The sequence below is a fragment of the Acanthochromis polyacanthus genome, chromosome 1 (assembly GCF_021347895.1).
Source record: "Acanthochromis polyacanthus isolate Apoly-LR-REF ecotype Palm Island chromosome 1, KAUST_Apoly_ChrSc, whole genome shotgun sequence".
Lineage (NCBI taxonomy): Eukaryota > Metazoa > Chordata > Actinopteri > Pomacentridae > Acanthochromis > Acanthochromis polyacanthus.
Genome location: NC_067113.1, coordinates 24,162,454 through 24,178,580, shown reverse-complemented (window position 1 = coordinate 24,178,580; position 16,127 = coordinate 24,162,454). Strand labels below are relative to the sequence as shown.

Genomic DNA, 16,127 nt, shown 5'->3' with positions numbered 1-16,127 from the left:
ACAGCAGGTGAAATAAGTGGGGAAAAGGCAGTGAGAAGGGGGGGTTGGGTTAGCATAAAGAAAAATGAAAGTAAACAGAAGTAGAGTCTCTGTGGAAACCATTTCAATAGTGCTGGAGGATTACCCCTGTAAAACACCCATTTACTTCATCTTGTATCATAAAATGGAAATAGCCCTTTAAAGTTAATTATTCTCACAGCAGACGCACACAGTTGGATAGCAAATTTAAATGTTTATTTACAGCTTTTGTAATTGTCACCGAGAAAAGTGATCCAAATAAAAAATAAAAATAAAAAAAGAAAGATGGCGGCTAATCTCCCTGAGCTTTACAAAAACAATGTGGGACCTGCAGGTGACAGACAGGAGAAAGAGAGAGATGTTCTGTACACAGCCCTAATGCCACTCAAATGAGAATTTACATTAAAAAAAAAAAGACATCTCAGTCATGCTTCTACAACAGCAACATCAGACTGTACACAAAAGTGACATCTTTTCCACAGACTTGTTTCACAAACAGTAAGTTGAAGTGAGAACCACTTTTGAAATTACATGAAAGGAAAAAAAAAAAAAAAAAGATATTACTACCAGAGAACAAATACAATTTCCCATTTACAGCTATCTTGGCAAACATCTGAAGTCATTTTAAATGTGAATGAAGAGTACTGGTTTGGGTATTTCCTAGATTCTCATCTGTGAAGTCTGTCCAAAGGCGTAAATTCTCAACAACCTGTACTTCAAAAGTATGGCCGTTTTCAAAAATAACAGGAAGACTAGGAAACGACTCACTTCAGACATGTACAGTTCAGTGTTTCTAAAGAGTAAAACAAACCCAAAGAAACAAGATCAGCGCACTACAAGGCCTCAGGGATTGGCTCACTGGGAACAAGTATTTACACATCCTTCATTGGACCTGTCCATTGCTTCATCAAGTGCTTTTCCAAAAGTTACAATTTTTCATCCTCATTCAGCTTTGTCTTTTAAACAATAACCTGTTTGTGTCGCATTTTATCCTCAGTTACTGTATTTTGCTTTGTCATCCGACTACTGTTCATCATAAGGCTTCAAGGAGGCCGACGTGATGCGAGGATCACAGCATAACACTGCCTTTGGTGCATAACAAGCCTGTAAAATTAATTTATCACAGCGGTACTTAGCACAGCATGACATTTTTTTCACCCCTCTTGTTTTTTGCTCACTTCTGTAAAATAATCCAGGCTGCCTTTTTTTTTTTTTTTAAACTGTGAATGCCTGACACAAGGTCACTAAAGAATCATTTAGACAAATCCTGTGAGGGGAAACAGAAAAGTAAAAAATAGCAACATTTTTGCACAAAAACACCCATTTTTCCAAAAACCAAAAATAAAAAACCCCAAACAAGTCACAAAACATTCACTTCCCAGAAACAGACAAATCTACAGACAGCAGTGGCAGTCACAATAATTAACAGAGCAATCCAGAAACCAAACACAAACATGGACAGTGCACTGTACAATAATTCCCACGGGTACCACAATACTTCTGAATGCAACGTATTAAGTCTCTGGGGTCATGATGCCAGCCATTTTTGGAGTAAAGCACAGAGCAGCAGCTCCCCTGCAGAATAAGACCTGTCCATGGAGCTCTGAGCTGCCACCGTCCAATAGGACATCCGGTTCGGGCCGAGACACAAGCGGTGGTAGACTGGTGAAGGTTAGGTTCTGATCTTTTACATGGATTTGCAGTCCAGAGGGATAGATTATTGTGTGAAAAGGAGTGCATATGTGTATTGCTTCTCTGGTGGGAGTGATTTTTTTTTTTTCTTTTTTTGGTGTCATGGGCAACGAGACGGCATCCCAGGACACTGAATGTGTCAGTATGCTGAAGTGCTGAGGTGAAGTTTAACCAGTGTGTGAAAAGGAGAAGAGTCAATCAGACAGAAAAATTTTTTTTTTTTTTTTTTTGGGGGGGGGGGGACTCCAACACAGCCTCTAGTGCTGAGAATTCTGTGTCGGCTGTCCATTTTGGATGCTGCCATTACTCTGTTCCTCTTCTTCGTCTTCCTCCTCTTCCTCTTCACTGACCAGGAACTCCTCTGGAGGCCAGCGAAGCTCCCCGCTCTCAACTTCTCCTTCTGTGGGCTCGACCACGATGGATGGTAGACGATCTTTGAGCTTACAGCAGCGGTCAAAGTCCGACGGGTCTGGGAATATCTAAAAGAGAAACACATGGGGAGCATATTGGTTATTAATCTTTAATTATCAATACAAAATTAGTTGGAAAAGAGCAAGATCGGGTCTACAGTCAGCTGTCCCATCTGAGGCAAAAAATATTTGTGAGCACACTTCTGATCGGTGCAAATGGCTCTTGCTTACCAGAACTTGGGTCTAGAATCTTGCAGAAGTGTTGCAAGCACCATTACAATACTAAACAACTATGAAGGAAGTGATGTGAAGACTAAACATCTGTGATGGGAAATGGTTGTCCAACATCCCAGTGGCATACCTACTCTTGCCCATCCCACATTCCTTCAGTTATTAAACTGGCTTTCTGCATATTTCGGTGCCCTTAAATTACTGCACAAGAAAGCGTTGCATTAATAGGTATGTGAGGCATCTCTAGTGAGGCATTGTGCCACGCAGCTGCTTTGGAACTCATCCTCCACTCAGATGATTATACTGAAGCATAATCATAGCATTTTGATTCAAAGTAAGAAAATACAAAAAGGTGAAAGATCAGCTTTGACGCGATTTAGACTATCAGAACAGCCTTTCAATACTGTACATGATGCATACAGGAAAAAGGCTTAGGAAAGAACATGAAATCGGTTGAGTCATCTGCAAATCCAGACTGATATGTCTGCTTAGAAATGCAGCGTGCCACGCTCAGATGTTTGGATCTGAACTGAAGGGCATGAGAGACATTCTGACAACAGAGATTACATGCATTCCCTGTCCTGGCAAGATTGGACATCAGCCTCTGACTTTCTCTGTTCTCAGGAACAGGAGAAATGGCCCAGAGGGGGGAAAAAAAAAAGCATGCCACTCCTGGTCCAAGAACAGCATTTTTTTTTGCTGTTGTTTGGATAAAGTGGATGAATATTTTTAGACCTGCATATTTCACTCCAAGACATTGAGGGGTGGGGTGGTGGGGGCGATGTCGCTGTCTGGGCAAAAAGCCGAGTGGAAAGAAAGCATTAGATGAGGCAGGAGAGAGAGAGACAAGAAGAGATAGAGGGGATCCAGCTGTGTCCAAGTCTCCATGAATTCCATAGGAGACAGATGAGAAGGGAGGAAAAGGACAAAAAGCTATAAATATGCTTCGTGAATGTGAGACTTTCTCGTGTTATGTAGGCATGTATGTGTCTATTAGTGGCTTTTACATTCTTCTAAACCCAGCTGCGTACAGAACCACGCCAAGAGGTATAATTTTGTGTGTGAGCTGATCTGTGTTTATGCGTAATGCCTGAGTGTGTCTGCATTTCTGGCCTGCATCACGAATCCTAACTGTGCGTCAGCACCAAGGGGAGTTGGGCTTTGGGTGACCTTGCCTTTGGACCCATAGCTAACGCATGTAATAACTTGCTTCACTTCCAGTGACGGGAAGTGACGACACATTACCCAGGCACAGTGCTGGCTATTTTAGGTTCTTCTTGCATGTGTAGTCGGGTGGAAGGACCTGAATCATGACATTGCCTTTTGATATAATTCGGTAAGTCAACATCCATTCACTCAGTCTTCTCTTCTAGCTTCATAGGTCACATTCATTTCAATACCTTTTTATAAGTGCATCTGGAACTTCATGGTCACATAATTTGAGTTATCAGAACTTATAATGGAGGATGTGACTAGAGTAGCATCACTGCTTCATGCAGTGATTCTCTAAGGAGAGTCAGGGACATTGGACAGATTGGGAAAAGAGAAAAAAAAAATGGTCGAATGCCTCCCCTCCATTCATTTCTCTCATCCTCTCAGACAGACTCACAGCTGGGGTGTGAACTGAGGAGGGAAGCTAGCCTTTCCTCTGGGTCAGTCTACATCCTGTCAGTCTCTTTGTTTGCATACAGCATCGACATTGTGTTGTGTAAGACTTCTAAATGGACTGAATACATATTTCTGTACTGATAATGAATTTAAAATAACTCCACTTTGACGAGAAGGAAATTCTTCCACCTTCTGGTTCAAAATATTAAAAAATGACTTTGACTTAACCCTCTGAACCCCAGTACCCACTAGTGGGTTTCAAAGGCATGTTGTCTTTACAAGAAGCCCCAAAATGAAACCAATTTTCAGAGTCAGAAATGTTAAAAAAAAAAAAAAAAAAGAATCATAACATTTTCAGCTTTCTCAAGGATCTTGAAGTTCTCATCTGTGACTTAAGGTTTGGTGGGAAAATGTCCTGAAATTTCATCAAAATCACATTGTCCTACCTGTTTAATATGTCGCAATAATGACATGCTGTAGCACTCAGGGGATTTTTGGTTGAACTGCAGGCTGTGCTTACACAGAGCAGATAGGAAACAAATATGTAAACAAAAAGCTTTAGTATGTTGAGTCACCTTTTTTTTCCCCACAGTTTTGGAAACATCTGTGGTACCTTGGAAAAATGTTTTGCATGTTGATTCCACTGTTTTTAGTTTTTTTTTTTCATTTTTGTAAAATGAAGAAGCAAAGAAATTAAGCTGATGTTTCTTCAACTGTGTGGCATTATAACGGACATACTGCACAGAAGACATTTTTGAGTTCTCTATTCTAGCTATGAGCAACAAGGATCAGAAAATGTCCAAGAACTGTTTAAGTTTTAGAGGGTTAATACATGTCTTTTAAACAGTTAGATGGCTTAAGTTTTAACAGGGAGTTCTTTCATTTTTTCCCCACTTAGGTACAACTGTGACACTAAAACAAGCACGCAACTGCGAGGTTAGTTTCCAGGATGGAACCGTTGAGCTGACAGTAAAACAAAGCCCCTGGCAACAACTTGTCAAATCCACCTGATGGCTGCTTCTCTGTGAATCTGCAGGGTTTCATTTTGTGACAGTCCACACTAAATGATCATTTCCACTGCATACATTTCCTCAGTATGTTTAAAGTTGTCACAACTATAATCTGCTTTTTCTCAACATATTAGAGGAAGATAAACAAGGGATGTGGAATGTTGTTGTAATGTTTTCTTAGCATTGTAATGTCATTGTTTAGTCATTAAAACTGCAAGATGGCACTTAACTTAGATCTATAAATCATCTTCAAGCTCCTAGTGGAAAAACAAGACCAAAGTGTTCAGAAATGATTGTCTTTTTATACAGAAATTTAGCTTGGGGAACAGGGGTTTTCTGCATTGAAAATACAATGATTATATTGACATTTCCCCCACTAAATATAAATTACGCCAGTTGTTCAGAAATCACAACCTGCAGTGGCGTGTTTCTAGGATGCTACATCATCCAGTGTTTAGGACCCTTCTGGAAAGGATCTAGTTTTTAGTTTAAAGAGCTTTTAAGGGCTGTTGTATCTAAATGCAAGGAAGGAGTCTTGCCAAATCTCTGAAGCACTCAGGAAGCATCTTTGACTCTGAGGAACACCTACTGTCATACATGCGTGTCTTACCTGGAAGGAGAGCCTGTCCTTGCTGGGGCTGAGCCTCATGTCCTCCATGGGGGTGCTGTTGATCATCACCTCAGTCATATCTCGGCTGGGCACAAACACTGGGCTGCAGGGTTGCAAGAGACAAAGAAGCAATGTGATCAGATGCAGTGACGACCATAGCAGATTGAGGACGAGAAACAAATACGTTTAGCAGCAAAAATTCTGCCTCACATCCCGAGAGAAAATGTAAAAAAACACTAAAAGGAGTTAATATAAATAGGATTCCAGTTTGTTTTGTACCAAATATACTAGGTGACAGGTTGTTTACAGCAAGGACAAACAGATAAAGGTCACGATAAGTAAAAACTGTCTATAATGGCATGTCACCAAAGAAGAAAAGCAAAAATGACCACAGCCAGCACTTCATCTGCAAGCTGCCGAAGTCTGAAAGCCGTGGTTGATTTATTTCCCTGCATACGACAGTTTTGTTTATACTCCTCTTGGTTACAACGCGACTGTGTTAATGCACTGCAAAGCTGCACAGCTCATGATGTGGCTTGCATAAGGTGGCCGTTTCTAAATACAGGATGATGTGCTCTTGCACTAGCAACCAGAGAACAGTCATTGTGAGAGCGTGCTGGGGGCGTGTTGTGGTATTTGACTGGGGAGGAACTTGATGCACTCAGTTCCATCAAAGCTTGGCCAAACTTTCCATTTTAGATGAAAGTAACAAGAGGTTGTTTATCCGTACTCAGTGCATTCACTATCCAGCATTGTTGTAGTAAAGCTTTTTAAAAAAAAAAAAAAAAAGACTTTAAGCACGTCCCGGGACTGACATAGACACTGTCTTGAGACAAGATGCTGAGCGGCCTTCTCACGCTCTCTATTTAAAGCCCGGTGCCTAGTGGTCAGTGGCCACAGGCTTGTGGTTTGTGTGGTCACTGACTATATAGGACAAAGAAAACAGAACACGACAAGCTCACTCACATCCTCATGTTATCTGATTCAATGGACTCGTTTTGTTTTTCGGGAAGAGATGTGTAGGCTTTGCTTGACCTACTTTGGATTTTAAATGTTTATTTTTAGATACAGTACAATGGTAAAAAGAGAAGAAAAATTAGAAATTAAAATACAAATTATATCACATCAGTGATTAAAACACACGACGGTTATGTAAAACGTGCTTTCCACAGACTTAATTCTATCATGTGCTACAGTTTTCTCTAACAAAACTCCAAGTCTGTTGGATAACATTAAAAGATACTAAATCATTTTAATGTTTGATAAGTTACACAAACAGTAGTATCTTTCAAAATAAAGCCCGGCAAAACTACATCACTTTCACTTCATCTGCAGTTACGACATGAAGCATATTCTGTGGGATTTCTGAGCAAAGCACCATGTATGAGTCATCCAAGAGAATAATCTTTGCAAAGCTCCAGCTCCAGGTTTAAAATTGAAAAATGGCTTCACTGTTGACAAATGTTTTTCTTTGGCATACTGTCAAAATGAAACGAGAGGATAAAAAAAAACAATACTTTCATAAACTAGGGATTAATTCTTAAAGTGGACAATAATAAAGTTTCCAAAGAAGAAGCATCACATGCAGGATCATTCATTCCTGTGAATTCAGTGATTCCTCCCCCAGGATTTATGGCCTCCACATTGTGCACCAGCACTCTGAGTCAGTAGAGTTTTGACTTGTGTAGTTCTGTTTAGAGCAAACATGTCCATATATTGCAGCCTTCATGTAGTCTAAACTAAGAAGCAGAATTTACATAAATTCATCCTGAGAAGGACTGAATCATGTGACATGAGTCATTCAATTCCAGGAGATCATTAGCCCCTGGAGCCATTTATCAGTTTTTCCGTCCCTAAATTTATACACACAAGCGCGCACACGGACACACACACCTCTTGTTGCTTTCATAAGGCAGCAGTGTCCTCACGGCAGGGTGCATGGTGACTCTGAAAATGTTAAAATTCAAAAGCTTTTGACTGAATTACTGTGAGTAACCTTTCCTGCACTAGTCAGACAGCACGCCATACTTGGCCGAAACAATAGCCGGATATCCAGAAATAAAACACACACACACGAAAAAGGAGGCTTGAAGGATATGCAAGGTTTAACACGGAAAAAATGTCAACCGGGGCTGTTCTCGAACTTATATCATCCTTGAGTGGGGTGCAGAGGAGGGTGAGGCAGGCATGCAGAAAGCAGTGGAGGAGGAGACGGAGGGATGAACGGTGACAGTGAAGACCTGAGCAGAGGAGGGGAAGGGAGGGAGTGAAGGGAAAGAAAGATAAACACTCGGGCCTTGCCAGTCATATTTCTGTTCTTGGATCGTATAAACATCCTGCTCGGCTAAGAATAACAGAACATCGGCCTAATAAAACATAAAGGGGGCACAATGAGGAGGAAGTGGGGGTGCAGGAGTAAAAAGTCAACCTGGGAGGAAACAAACATGCAGCGACCACAGTCACAGCTATTAGTGTTTCAAGTGTCAGAGAGGGATGAACAACATGTCCCTCTCTGAGTGGAACACTAGAATACCTCGAGAACACGTTAATAGTTCCCTCATTAACCAGTCAGTAAATGTTACAGAAGTTCAGCATGAACCACAGCTAGTTAAGTACAACTTGTGGTACAAAGAGAATCTGAATGTAATGATCCTGCAGCTGCCACAGACTGGACGGCAAAACCCACATTTTAATACAACTGGGTGAGGGTGGTGAGGCAGATGGCAGCAAATCTCTTTACCTCTTCACCCAGTAAATATAATTCATACCTGCTAGCTTCTTAATGCCACAGCCAGCTAGGGCATGGATGGATGAGAGGTGCCATCCAGAGTCCTTATTTATCTGCCGTAGGTCTAAAACTCAAGTTTAAATAAAATGACTGTTGCTGTTACATTTTTGTCCATTATTAAGATAAATTGCCATCTTAAAGTGTTCTGTTGGTCACAAAAAAAAAATCTGATATTTGGTGACACCATCTCAAACTGTTAATTAGCATCTGCATTGATCTTACCAGCTATAGTTGTGTAACCAAATTAATCTGTGACGCCCTTTTTATTGCCGTTTTGCAATCATCCCAGCATCACAACAGAGCAACACATGATGCTTTCTGCTTCAGACATAAAAAGTAGACTTACTGTATGCAGAAATACGTGCAGCGGAGAAGCAGTCTCTTTTTTAAAACACTGACTACACCCAATCATACAACTCTGACCTCTCATATGCAGCAGTCACATATTGACACAAGCTACTTTAACGGGTCTCTAGAGCCATTTGCACCACCACCCTTACTTAAAATCATTCTTTTAAATACACCCGGAGGCCGATACTGTTTTCATACACCTGTCTCAGGACTATAAAAAACACCATTCTTGCTCTTTTCTCATCTGTAGTGTTCTTTGCTGACAGGAACCCAAGTGGTCTCTGCAACAATCCCACTGCACAACAGGGGAATTTCAATCTTACACCATCAACATTGTTTTCTCTGTGCCGCCCCCCCCTCTCCTTCAGTCCTTACTACTACGATCATAAATCTCAGCCTGTGTGGCGACAGGGTAAAGCTGCTGACGTTCCATGCCAGCGCTGCGCTTTCCACCAGCTCTGCAGGTATGTGGGCGGTGGGAGGACTGAGTAAGACCCCCAGGAGCGAGCAGGAATGAATGGGTTGTATCCAGATTCCTGTGGGTTGACTCTGCTACTGAAAACACATCATGCATCAGTTACCTCAGTAGTGTGTGGAAGTGAAAACTGTCTAGAAACTAAGTTTTCCTACGTATACTGTTGCATCCAGTAACTGTCATGAAAAAAATGCCTTCCTGTTCACATTAGAGACAGAAAAAGCATGTCAATCCTAATTAAATCATGCTAAGAAACCTTCCAATCCTGCTACTAAACTGTTTATCTTTTAAATTCTGGTGATTTTAGGACCTTTTTTGCTTATTTTGCTGCCTTGTGAACATTTTGTAGCCATTTGAAGAGCTCTATAAATAAAGACTATTACAAAAGAGAAATGTTGCTCTCAGGTTTCTCATATAGCTATCACTAGAGAAGACTGAAACAAAAGCCAACTGTAAGCAAGCACGGGCAAGAAAGCAAAGTGTGGTTACAGTAAAGAGGTCGACTCTGAACTTCCTGGTAGAGACGCGCAGACAGAAGCTTGCTGAGGTTTTAACAGAGCTCGCAAAACAACATTTCAAAGCAGCTCGCATATCCTCTCCACAGAAAGGAAGGCATTCGACAGATAAGAGAGCAGAAATGCTCAAACAAACAAAGATGCACTTCTGTATCAAGGAGTAAATGAAGCAGTGAGCTATGAAAAAACAACACAGATACCAGATATTAGTAGCAGATAATGTGCAAACATCCTTCTCTGCACCTGCAGCACTAAACACCAAAAGGATAAAAGCAGTTTCTTTCTTGATTCAAACACGACAAAATGTTTTGAGGATCAAACCAAAGTATTGAAAAGGGGATTAGAGCTCATTTCTCCTTGAATAGAATTGAACTGAATAGAATGACACCGTGTGACCACCGTGACCTTTCCAAATGGGCACATGTAGCAGCTTTCTTGCCAAAAAAAGAATCTATAAGGATTTTTTTAAAAAGGAGGGGTGAGACCTAGATCTTTCTTTTTCCCTCCCAATCTGTCTGCCTTGACATTTCCAAATTTTAGGGGCAACACCCCACAGAAAATCTCAAAGGAAACAAGAGTGGGTGTAGCAAATACAAAAAAGGGTGGCAGATTCTCAGGGAAATCACCAAGCAAAAATAAACCACAGCCAGGCCTCGATTCTGTCACTGCTCTTCTTTTGCCTGTCAAACCAACAAGTACAATGTTTGATATTTAATTTAGGTAGTGCTGTTCATCAATTCATAAAAATAGGAGCCAAACAAAGAGCTCTCTCCAGCTCACACGCGTGTGAACAGGTGAAAAGATGCGAGTACTCACCAGTAGATCTGCGGTGAAAATACAGACATGAATTCACAACTGCTGTCAATTCTGCTGAGGGGTTTTGAGAGGATCTGATCGCTGCCACTGACTTCTCGCTACTTTTTCTTTCTTGCTTTCACCAGAGGAAGGACGGAGGAGAAAAAAAAAACCCGAAAGTGTATTTTGCAAAAGAACCAGTGCGCACAAGTCAGCTCAGTAAAATTGGTGCGTCTGATCAGCACCACAGCTGTGTGGAGTATTTATGCAAGAGGCGTGTACTCCTGCAGCCAGAAACACACCTCCCCTCTACACGAGCCAAAAAATCCTCAATGGCAGCTCATTAACGGCCTCAGCCAATCAGAGCGCGCCTACCCAGCCCTGATGACGACAGCTGCCACCGAGCCTGCTCATTGGGAAACGGACAAAAAGACACTGCACGGTGCTATTGATTTGTAGTCTCCAAGGCAACAAAATGACAGTCTTACCTCCTCTTGAATGACAAAAACACACTGATTTGCCCGTAAGGTGAGCCGTGACATTTATCCAAATGAGGAAGAGACCAGAGACGGAGCTTCTCTGCTGCCTAGGCTCATTCATAAATATATTCCAAGGGCAAGTGAATGTCTGCATATTTCAGTCACAATGAAAGGCCATGCAGCAGCAGCAGCAGCAGCAAGATTTTTGCATTTTTAATGTAATATCTCAAACAATGCATGCACCAAACATGCACATTGGAGCACACACACCGTCCTTCCAAGCTGTTGGATCAATGTCAAAATTCTGTCCTGGAGCCCTAGTAAGCAGGATTTTCCAGGATCGTTTACGGTACGGTCAGGACCTCCAGCACATAGCTGACCTTGACACCTTCTAAACTGCCCAGTTGCGTTTTTTCCCTGAACGCAGTGTACTGTACATTTGGCCCAAGGGAGGCAGGTGCACAGGACAATCTCCAGCTTTAGAGGTTGTTGGTGGGATGCATGCAGGTCTCCACTGCCACCTTGTGACCAACTGAGAACAAGTGCTACATTCTCTTTCATTCATAATAACAGCTATACAACACTTTTTTTTTACCGCCCGGCAAAACTGCGTTTGTCGGAAGGTATTGTTTTCAGCTGCATGGTCTTGCTTGCGTGTTTGTCTGTAACAATTTGGTTTCCGCACGATAACTCGATCAAATATTGATGTAGCCTCACCATATTTGGTACACAGGTGTACCATAATAACACACAGGTCAAGTTCGAATTTGGTGACCGTGACCTCATTTTCAAGGTCACAGGGGTCATCTTTGTCGCCGAGCGGTCCAAGTTTGGTAAAACTTCTTGTTTAAATTTAAGTCTCTCTGCAGGCATTGATACAACACTAAAAAGTCACCTCTGTGTATCAAAATTACACATTTAGATGTTTTTTCTCAGTTAAAATAATCCCTTTGTGCCTTTAAAAGGCTTAGATGTAACTGCTGCTTTCATTAGAATGTGCTACGTTCTTGCAGCTCAAGCACACCAGCTCACCAACAGCTTTGCTCAATCACTGCAAAACAATTGTACACCACACAATAGTAAGGTGTAACATTAGAGTAGCCCTGCCAGTAATTCAGCCATACATGTCCGAACAAGAAACTGATTCTGAGGAAGAGTAGTGATATTTGGCCTCACCCCGCAAGCTGACAGGATTGTTTCATTTGGTTTGGTATGCATGAAATCCTAGATGTCTGATTATGTTTTCGTACTCTTCAATTTCAAGGAGGAAATGCTCAGTCATGGCATATTCCATGCATGATATGTCTTCTAGCATCAAACAATATGTCTTCAAGCATCAAACAATCACTGTGCGGGCATGTTTTGAAAGATTATTTTTTGCAGTTTTGCCCTTAGACACAAACAAAAGAAAGAGACAGGAATGTGGGTAGAAAGAACAGGAGAGGCAATAGTTGTCAGGTCATCTGGGAACCGAACAACTCACCGCTGAGGGCATTTGCACCCATGTTTAACGTGTGAGAGACCGAGCTGCAAAACACATGGACAGGGCTTTAATTTCACCCCAAAAAAGGACAAAGTTACAAAAACCAATACTAAATCCAGGCCCATAAAAGAGGTCAACAGAACAGAACTTAACTAAAGCTATAAGCAACAAAATACCGGTACAAACCAACTCAACAGATCAAACAAACTGAACAGACCTCCAAAACACTGAACAAAAGGTGATATATATGCTTCCTGATCAGTCCTGTTAGACACAGTAGTGGAAACATACAATAGAAGACCAGTTATTCCAGCACCAGGAAGACAATAAAATGATTAGTACACAACACTGAACATATAAAAGTTAACTAAATGTGTCTGCTACAAATAGAACTTAAATACTCCAACGATAGGTGTGTTGTTTGAAATGACAGATTATGTGTTATTCATGAGTTTTTGTATCTGCAGTGTGAGTTTAAGGTGTTTCAATCTATACTGAAGTGGTTACTGGGGTTGCGGACACACACCCTAATCACAAGGCAAAAAGAAGACTTGATTTTCACCACAAAAAGAGTTTTTAAGGCACATCCTGAAATGTTTCCCTTTGTGGTGAAATAAGCATCACACTATAGTGCAGTTAAAAAAAAGGATGATCAGCTATTTCAACAATTAGTTACATCGCTCACATCATAAAGATCATAGGTTTGAGATCTCCTGACCAAGACAGCTCATGAAAATATAGTTCAGAAGGTAATGGGAACAAACTACATGTTCTGCAATCGTTGTTTTTTCCTTGACTCACTATCTTGACTGATTTGAAACTAAGGTTTGAATCAGTCATAGTTTGAGGGTAAAAATGGAGGATCTGAAGCCAGGCTGTAGCACAACTTTACAAATACAAATGTCATGAGTCAGACTTCTGGTTTCAAATTCCAACTCTTGTCTTTGGAATTTATGGTTGTTAGTTTCTGTGAAGTAGCAGAGGGATAAAACATGCTCAGCAATAGATACAAAGGAAGCTGAATGTTTCACTTATCCAATTTAATTATCCAGTAGAAAGTACAACACAAAAAAAATGTAGTTATCTCCTAATTTTGGAGCTTCTTTTTGCGAAACTAATATGTTTTGTGCTGCGGATCACCGTTGCTATATCACACATTTTAATATGAGACTGGCTTGTCACTTCTAACCTACGCATGAGCTATTTTGTGCATGAACTGCCACTGAATTAGCACAAGAGGTTTCCAATTATTTCTGAGGCTTTGAAAGGGGTGCACTGTGTGTTCAAAGGGCTGTATCACTCACTATATTGATGTAAACCTACTCAAATTAAAGCTGAGGCTTGGAACGCTGAAAGCAGAATTGTTTTTACCAACATAAATTAATTGCTTTTATTGGTAAAACACAACTGAATTAAGTTCAAAAGTAATATTAATGCTACTGATTTAAGTTTGATGTACTTAAATAATTTGATTCTCTCAAATGAACACTTGAAGTCGACTTATAGTGTTCAGTTTGTCCAATTTACCAGTATTTGCTTTACCCGAATGTAACGTGCAAAGCATGATTTTGTCACAGTCGTTATATTTAACGTTCTTTCCTTTTCTCTGTTGTGAAATCCGACTGGAAGAAAGCAGTGGTTGAGTTGCCTCAGAAAAATCTGAAGGAGCGTGGCTGTTGGATGCACAATGCTCAAGAGGTTTTAAGCTAATCTTTGCATTCTTACCAAATATTACAATACCAGTTTAAAAGGACAAAATGTAATATCAAGTTGATAGAATCCAGAAAAGTAAAGTACTTTCACTAAAGCAGAAAGACAACTGACATTTTTTGAAAGCTTTAACTACAGCTCAAATATGCGATGTGCAGTATAGTTTGATGTCAGTATATTATTTCAAACTGAATGAGCTTGAAGAACACAAATATGTAGCTGTATTACAGTGTTTATGGCCCTGACTGTATTTACTTGATATCTGACATACAGGTGAAAAACACGTGGACGTTGTTAGCTAGGTTTTTTTTTTTTTTTAATGAATGTTTGTTTTACATTGCATGAGTTGAAATAGCAATTCTGTAAATTTGACTGGAGGTGTTGGCTTGAAGTTCTCTAGCTGAAATAAACCGATTTCAGCACTGATTTCTGTGCTACATATTGTGTTTACTTTGTATGCTTTGACTGCATTGCTACAACCGGTATGATTTTTTTTCATTCAGTGTCTCTGCAGCTTGTTATCAGCAGCCTTGTGTGTGACTCAGCCAGTGACATCAGCAGCTTATGTCATGAGGATGTCACCAACAGCTGCTGTTTTGATCAAACTCGTCCTGAAAACACGATGGACCACTGCTGGGGTTTGGCACCGCCCTACTAAAACTAGAGAAACGACCAAAAATACATTTTGTGCGGTTTTTTGAGAGCTTCGTTGACACAAACTGGCCACATGATGTCACCAGTGCTTAAGAAGTTGCTAGAATGAACCGCATGAGAGGCCTGGACGAGCTGCTGTTGTGAGTTAGATTGACATTTACTAATGATTGCATGTAACAGAAAGCACTGAAAGCTAAAGTGTTGTTTCTCAGAATTATTAGTAAGTGCAGGTAGAATAAAATGTGCAGTTTAAGCACATATTGGCAAGAAAAACTGGAATGAGTTGTTGAGAAAAACGGCAACATTTGAGGAGGCAGCTAATCTCAATAGTGTGTAGAATTGTTTTTCCATTTTAAATATGAAAATTCGCCAGTTTACATATTATTATATTGTTAGATTGCTTTAGTACACATACAGTTGCTTATTTTTCTTGTTGCTACCTCTGTTGGGTTTTTTTCCCCAATGATATAAGGTGAATACTTTCATTCCGGCCTTGTCAGAGTGGATTGAATAAAAACTGGTCATCAGGTGACAGAAATCCTTGAGTTAAATCAACTGTTTTGCATGTAAATAGTTTTGCGGTGTGTCTCCCAACACTCTTTCTCAACATTTAGGCAGATTTTGAGAATAATGATAGAGTTTTGTAGAGCCATGCACACCGTATAAACCAGCAGATTTGCAGTGCATAAGTGCTACCTGTTTATTTCTTGATTCTTGGTTATCATAAATCTTCCTATTTTTTTTCATTTGTGCTGAATCTCACCCTACAAGCAACTCATTGGCTGCAAACTAGTGCTTACAGTGTTGCTTTCATCACAAAACCGAGTAAAATACAAATGCACCGAACACAAAATCCCTTACATCTACCCTGAAAACACCATTTGCCACCTTATAATAACTATAACAGTAATTGCCACATTTCTTTTTTTGGCTTCTTTATGTGGCGAAGGATTAAGAAAGTCAACTTTTCTTGAACTTGTTTGAGAGTCAAATCCGATTAATGGAGCAGTCAGTTCATTCCTCAAGAGCACTTTGTGTAGAAAATGGCGCCCCCTGCTGTTGCTGTTGTGTACGTGCAGGCCAGCTGCTATTTTCCACTGCTCCACACAAACAGCTGCACATCTGGACAGGCAGGGATGTCTCGGTGGAGCAGAGGGGAGGCTGAGGACCGACTGCACTACGTGTAAATGAACGAGGCCCTGAAGGGGACGGCAGTCGACAAGCACCCGTTGTCCTCCTGGCTGCTTTTCAAAGTAGGCTTAAGGGTCTGCTTGGACTCTGATCATACCAAGTTATGC

The 16,127-nt window shown here is 40.7% G+C and overlaps 1 protein-coding gene across 1 annotated transcript; it reads right to left on the bottom strand.

Moving 5' to 3' along the window:
• Positions 1-212: 212 nt before the first annotated feature.
• Positions 213-10,795, bottom strand: lbh (LBH regulator of WNT signaling pathway). Its single transcript, XM_022201087.2, has 3 exons — positions 10,525-10,795; positions 5,580-5,682; positions 213-2,189 (listed from the first exon to the last, which is right to left on the bottom strand). Exons 1-3 carry the CDS (start codon positions 10,551-10,553, stop codon positions 1,968-1,970), a joined length of 354 nt encoding a protein of 117 aa, XP_022056779.1. The 5' UTR covers positions 10,554-10,795; the 3' UTR covers positions 213-1,967.
• Between the last annotated feature and the right edge of the window lie 5,332 nt (positions 10,796-16,127).